Source organism: Mauremys mutica, chromosome 17, assembly GCF_020497125.1.
Source record: "Mauremys mutica isolate MM-2020 ecotype Southern chromosome 17, ASM2049712v1, whole genome shotgun sequence".
NCBI classification, from domain to species: Eukaryota; Metazoa; Chordata; order Testudines; family Geoemydidae; genus Mauremys; species Mauremys mutica.
Window position 1 is genome coordinate 16,933,803 of NC_059088.1, and position 6,770 is coordinate 16,940,572.

At 61.2% G+C, this 6,770-nt stretch overlaps 1 protein-coding gene across 2 annotated transcripts; it reads left to right on the forward strand.

Annotated features, from left to right (window-relative positions):
* Positions 1 to 1,989: 1,989 nt before the first annotated feature.
* On the forward strand, positions 1,990 to 6,017 carry U2AF1L4 (U2 small nuclear RNA auxiliary factor 1 like 4). 2 transcript variants are annotated; one of them, XM_044990601.1, is made up of 8 exons: positions 1,990 to 2,101; positions 2,481 to 2,568; positions 2,767 to 2,833; positions 3,081 to 3,130; positions 3,491 to 3,589; positions 3,784 to 3,917; positions 5,125 to 5,220; positions 5,610 to 6,017. In XM_044990601.1, exons 1-8 carry the CDS (start codon positions 2,058 to 2,060, stop codon positions 5,692 to 5,694), a joined length of 663 nt encoding a protein of 220 aa, XP_044846536.1. In that variant the 5' UTR covers positions 1,990 to 2,057; the 3' UTR covers positions 5,695 to 6,017. The 2 variants fall into 2 exon arrangements, with proteins under 2 accessions (XP_044846536.1, XP_044846537.1); XM_044990602.1 differs by lacking the exon at positions 3,491 to 3,589.
* The last annotated feature ends 753 nt before the right edge of the window (positions 6,018 to 6,770 follow it).

Consider the following 6,770-nt stretch of genomic DNA (forward strand, 5'->3'; position numbering starts at 1 on the left):
CACCCAGCTGGGCTCTGCAGACAGCGTTATCACAGCCTGCCAAAAAAACCCAACCATTGCTGCACCCTCACAGGTACCCATCTGCTTGAACATGCCCTCAGCTCCCGCCTCAGACCTGCCCTCCTGTGACACACACACACACACCCCCGGGCTCCACACACCATCCTTCCCCACAAATCCCTCTTCTGCATTCCCTGCCAGGCCCCAGCCAGCCCCAGAGCCCAGCGCTCACAGCTGGCCCCCAGCCCACTCTGTGATGGCCTTGGCTGGGATCAGGCTGGGGGGTGCAGTGAGACCCTGTCAGCAACAGGCCTCAACGTTCCTGTGACTCAGCATCACCCCACATCCCCTGTCAGTGGCACAGGATTAGAGCAGGACTCCAGCCCCTGAAATGAATGGAAACGGTGCTCAGTCAGGCTTTTGGGGGCACTGGCAGAGCTGTGGAGGGAACCCAGGGCTGGACAGCAGAGGGCTGTGGGTCAGGATTGAGGGCCTTCAACAAAGCTAGGGGTGGGGGATGAAGCCCAGGACTGGGATAGCAGTGGACTGTGGGTCTGGAGTGAGGGGCACCAACAGAGCTGGGGGGAGGAGTCCTGGGCTGGGCTAGCAGGGGGCTGCCAGCTGTGGGTTAGGATTGAGCTCAGGAGGGAAAATTTGGCCTTTAACTGTGAAGATTCCTCTGATCTCAGCCTCAGCCTGCTCACTGCCCACACATGATGTAAACCTACACTTGAACATCAAAGTTACGAACTGACCAGTCAACCACACACCTCAGTGGGAACCAGCAATACGCAACCTGCAGCAGCAGAGACCACAAAAAAAGCCAATCCGTACAGTGCTGTGTTAAACGCAAACTACTGAAAAATAAAGGGCAAATTTAAAAAAAGACTTGACGAGGTAAGGAAACTGCCTGCGCTTGTTTCATTTAAATAAAGATGTAAAAGCAGCAAAGAGTCCTGTGGCACCTTATAGACTAACAGACGTATTGGAGCATGAGCTTTCGAGGGTGAATACCCACTTCGTCGGATGATGACATGCATCTGATGAAGTGAGTATTCACCCACGAAAGCTCATGCGCCAGTATGTCTGTTAGTCTATAAGGTGCCACAGGACTCTTTGCTGCTTTTGCAGATCCAGACTAACACGGCCACCCCTCTGATACTTAAATGAAGATGGTTACTTCTGCATAATAAACAGAGCTGCATTAGGCCAATGTTCAGTTATAAACTTTTGAAAGAACCAGAGTTATGAACCCCTCCCCCTCCCTTCCTATGGTGTCCATAACTCTGCAGTTCTGCTGTATGTGTGTAACCCCACACCACCTGGGTGTGGTGCTGTGTCCCATCTACGGGCACTGAGACCACTTAGCACAGTGGTTCTCAAGCTTTTGTACTGGTGACCCCTTTCACACAGCAATCCTCTGAGTGTGACTCCCCTTATACATTAAATACACATTTTTAGGTACACAGTGGAGCCCTGAGCAGCGGGTGCTGTGACGTGCTGGCCTGGGAGAGGAGAAATTTAAAAAACACCTGCTTGCATTCTATTTTTGCAAACCCGGCAGGTGCCCCCCACCCCTGTGCTGGGGCTTTGCCCCCTGCTACCCTCTGGCAGTGCCTCCTCCCTGGGCCCTGCCTGCCCCGCCGCTGCCTCCGCCTCCGCCTCTAGCTGGTTCACCCCCATCCAGTTTAATAATAATAATAGATAGACCTATCTCATAGAACTGGAAGGGGCCCTGAATGGTCATTGAGCCCAGTCCCTGCCTTCACTAGCAGCACCAAGTACTGACTTTGCCCCAGATGGCCCCTTCAAGGATTGAACTCAGCTCTGGGTTAGGCAGGTCAACACTCAAACCATTGAGCTATCCCTCCCCCCTTTCTACCCCCCCTCCAAGTAAGGGCAGAGCGAGGGCAGCGGCTTCAGCTGGTGTTACTGAGCTTGCTCGGTCCGGGTGCGCATGCTCAGTACAAGCCAAGCCGCCGAGTCTGTCGAGGGGGGGTCTATTGGGGTGGGGACTACAACTCCCAGCGTGCCCCGGGGCGGGTGGAAGAGGGAAGATGGCCGAGTACCTGGCCTCCATCTTCGGCACCGAGAAAGACAAGTGAGGGGGGGGAGGGGGGCAAAGGTCAGATGACCAGGACGCCTGGGTTCTCTCCCTGGCTCGGGGGGTTGGGAGCTGGGACCCCTGGGTTCTCTCCTTAGCTCAGGGAAGAGGTCTTGGAGGGAGGTGGGGGTTGGGAGTCCGGACTCCTGGGTTCTCTCCCTGGCTCTGGGAGGGAGGGGTTGGGAGTCCGGACTCCTCGTTTCTCTCCCTGGCTCCGGGAGGGAGGTGGGGGTTGGGAGTCAGGACTCCTGGGTTCTCTCCCTGGCTCTGGGAGGGAGGTGGGGGTTGGGAGTCAGGACTCCTGGGTCCCAGGCACTCTGGGGGTTGCTGGCACCACCAGCCCCTTGCTCACTAAACATCTCTGGCCCTTTTCCAGGGTTAACTGCTCTTTTTACTTTAAGATCGGGGCTTGTCGTCATGGAGACAGGTGTTCCCGCCTCCACAACAGACCCACCTTCAGCCAGGTGAGCCTGGCAGTGGGGCTCCGTGGCGCAGCATCTGGGGGATCCGGATGCAGCCACCTCTGGGGTGGGGCAGGCGGGGAACAGACACACATAACACCACATGGGGACCACTCACCTGCTGCTGGGATGCAGCCACCGTTGGGCGGGGGGCAACTGGGGAACACGGACACCTCACTATGTCTGCATCTCCGTTTGTAGACCATCGTGCTGCTGAATCTGTATCGGAACCCCCAGAATACGGCCCAGTCGGCAGATGGCTCGCACTGTGAGTACCCGCTACCCCCTCCTGGCCCAGCTGCATGGGACACTGGGGAAGTGCACAGCCTCCCAGCCCTTCCCGTCCCTTAACGCCCTGGTCGGGTCTCCGTCCATGCTCCTGGGCACCGCCTTGCTTGTGAGGAAGCTCGTGGCCTCTGGAAACGCCCCTCACTCCTGGCAACAGGAGGCACGGGGGCACCGAATGCAGCTTGTCCATTGTCCAGCAGCCGTGAGTCTGTCTCTCTCTCCTCCAGGTCATGTCAGCGATGTGGAAGTGCAGGAGCATTATGACAATTTCTTTGAGGTAAGTCACTGAAAGCAAGCTAGGCTAGAACCCAGGAGGCCTGGCTCCCAGGTTCCCCTACTCCACAACCACAAAACTCCCTTCCCCTCCCAGAGCTGGGAATAGAAGCCAGAAATAGTGACTGCATCTCACATCAGGCAAGCCAGCCTTATGTGGTATCACTCTGCGGCTGTTCCCCAGCTGCCCTGCCCCAGAGGTGGCTGCATCCCAGGGCCAGGCGAGCCATCCCTGTGCAGCATTATGTGTGGCTGTTCCCCAGCTGCCCTGCCCCAGAGGTGGCTGCATCCGAGGGCCAGGCTAGCCAACCCTGTGCAGTTACTGGGTATTTGCCCCATGAAGCTCATTCTGTCCCTGCGCCAGGAGGTCTTCACAGAGCTGGAGGAGAAGTATGGGGAGATTGAGGAGATGAACATTTGTGACAACCTTGGGGACCACCTGGTCGGCAACGTCTATGTCAAGGTAACCCCCAGCGCTCCCCCCCCCCCCCCGAGCCAGCCAATACCTGCCCTGGAGCCAGATTGGGGCCAGCGCCCAGTAGAGGGGAAAGGCTTTGTGCCCCATTCCTCCCCCCCGAGCCAGCCAGAACCTGCCCTGGGGCCAGATGGGGGCCAGCGCTCCCCAGAGGCAGGCCCTTTTGACTCGTTCCTCCCCAGTTCCGGCGGGAGGAGGACGCCGAGCGGGCCGTGGGGGAGCTGAACAATCGCTGGTTCAATGGCCAGGCCGTGCGGGCCGAGCTGTCCCCGGTCACCGACTTCCGCGAGTCCTGCTGCCGCCAGTACGAGATGGGGTAAGTGACTGGGCACAGGGATGGCACCTCTGGGATTCTGTCCTCATTAACCCCTCAGGGATCCCCCTTTCTGGCCAGTACCTACTGGGCGCCCTGGCCCCACGATCCCTCAGGATCACCTCTCCCCAGGAAGCTACTTGCTGGTCACGCTAGCCCTCTAACCCCTCAGGGACCCCCCTCTCCCCAGGCCAGTACCCACCAGGCTTCCTGGTCTGCTTAACCCCTCGGGGACCTCCCCTTCCCAGCAAGTACCCACTGGGCGGCTGGACCCCATTAACCCTTGGCAGTGTTCCCTCGAATTTTTCCCACCCATGTGCGGAATGAATTTTGTGACACATCACCTCCGTGTTGGTGCAGCTAACAAAATTCATGTTGCAGGCTGGAGTCAAGGGATTCAGAGTGTGGGACTCGGGTCATAGAAATCATAAAATCTCAGGGTTGGAAGGGACCTCAGGAGGTATCTAGTCCGACCCCCTGCTCAAAGCAGGACCAATTCCCAGATTTTTATCTCCTTAAGGATTGAACTCACAAGCCTGGGTTTAGCAGGCCAATGCTCAAACCACCGAGCTATCCCTCCCCCAAGGCATTTGGAGTGTGGGAGTTGGGAGGGTTGGGATGCAGGGGGGTGAGGGATCCGGCTGGAGGTGTGGGCTTTGGGGTGGAGCTGGAGATGAGGGCTTTGGGGTGCACTGGGGTAAAAGTGGGGAGAGAGGACTCCCCCCTCACCCCATCTCTTTCTCCCCTCAGCAGCACCTGGGCTGGGGAGGAGAGGCGCCTCTCCCCCAGCCACAGCAGGTCCAGGCCGGGCAGGTTCGGGGCTGGGCTGGGTCGGGGTCAGGGCCGGGGGAGGGGCGGGCAGGCTCAGGACTGGGCCGGGGGAGGGGCGGGCAGGCTCAGGACTGGGCCTGGGGAGGGGCAGGCAGGCTCAGGATGGGGCCGGGGGAGGGGTGCTGTGGCAGGACTGGCCTTTGGGGAGAGGCTTCTCTCCCCACCACGGCCCTAAGTGCCTGCGCGGCACTTGATAGGCAGCTGTGTGGCTGCGCAGCTTAGAGGGAACGTAGAGCCTTGGGGATTCCTCTCCCCCGGCAGGTACCTGCCAGGTACCCTGGCCCCGTTAACCCTTCATGGTCAGTGCCCCCTGGCCAGCACCAGCTGCCATGAGGTGCCCGCATCACCGATTATCACCCCCTTGCTCTCTGCCACCCAGGGAGTGCACGCGCGGAGGGTTCTGCAACTTCATGCACCTGCGGCCCATATCCCGGGAGCTGCGCCGGCAGCTCTATGGGCAGAGCCGGCGGCGGCGGTGAGTGGGGGCAGGGGCCTGGGCCCCGGGGGATGACTGGAGGGTGGGGGCAGCTGCTCTCCTGGGGGAGGGGGGGCGTGGGAGTCCTGGGGGGGCAGGGTAGGGAAGTGCCTGGGCTGTACAAATGAGGTCGGGGGGTGCTGGGGCAGAATGAGTAGCAGGGGTCAGGGGTGCTGGGTGAATGATGATGCAGCGGGGAGGTATGGGGGCTGGGTGCAGTGCCCCCCAGGGGGAGCTCAGGAGGGAAGGGGAATGACACAGCAAACCCTGGGGGGCTGGGGGAGCTCTAGGGGCTGGGGGGTGACACAGCGCCCCCTGGGGGGCCGGGGGAGGATGCAGCACCCCCTGGGGTCCGGCCATGGCCATGCTGACTCTGTTCTCTCTCCCAGGGCCCCATCCCCATCGCGTTCCCACGACCGGCCCCATGGCAAGAAACGCCAGCGCTCGCCTGACCATCGCTATGGACGCTTCTGACCCCTCCCCAGGCTCCTTGCCTCACCTAGCCCCGCCCAGCCACCAGGTCACCTGACCTGCCCTAGACCCAGCAGAAGTGCAGCTGCTGCAGTCCCCACGGTGGGAGGGTTTGGGGATCCCTAAGGCCCCTCTCTATTTACATTCTGCTAGTGTAACCCTGCGCAGCCCATGAGTGTACTGGGGGGCCTCTCCCCAGCTGTGGAGTCGGTAGGACCCAGGCATCCGGGGAGGACTGCTCAGGGAGTGACGGTCTGAACGTTGTCCCTCCCCCCGCGTGGGATGTAATGATGAGAGCTGGAATAAACTAGACATGATCCACCCCACCCCTGTCTCATTCCCTCTGGGTGCAGCATGAACTAGGGATTACATCGATTGGCAGCAGGAGGCGCCGTGCCATGGGGAGCGGGGCAGGGGACCAGTAGGGGGTGCTGTGCTGCAGCAAGCAGGGTTGGGGCACCGTGCTGCGGGGTTGGAGGCATGGCAGGGGCACCATGCTGCAGGGAGTGAGGTGCGGGGGGGCCATGCCATGGGGTGGGGGAATGGCAGGGGCGCCATGCTGCAGGGCAGCGGTGTGGGGGGCACTGTGCTGCGGAAGCTGGTCAGGGGGCTTGGCAGAGGGCACTGTGCTGTGAGCTGGGGGGCAGAACAGGGCACGCTGTGCTGCAGGGAGTCGGGTGGGGGGTGCTGTGCTGTGGGAAGCAGGGTGAGGGGCTGTGCTGCAGGGCGGGGGGGGGTCATACCACACAGCAGGGTGGGGGGTGCTGTGCTGGGGGGTGGGGAGTGATGCTGCAGGGCAGGGGGCGCTGTGCTGGGGGAGTGGGGTGGGGTGGCCATGCTGCAGGGCAGGGGGTGCTGTGCTGCGGGGGGCATACCACACAGCAGAGCAGGGGATGCTGTGCTGGGGGAGTGGGGTGGTGGAGCCATACCACACAGCAGGGCGGAGGTGCTGTGCTGGGCGGGGGGTGCTGTGCTGGGGTGGGGGGGCCATACCACACAGCAGGGCGGAGGCGCTGTGCTGGGAGGGCATACCGCATAGCAGGATGGGGGGGTGCTGTGCTGGAGGGGCCATACCACAC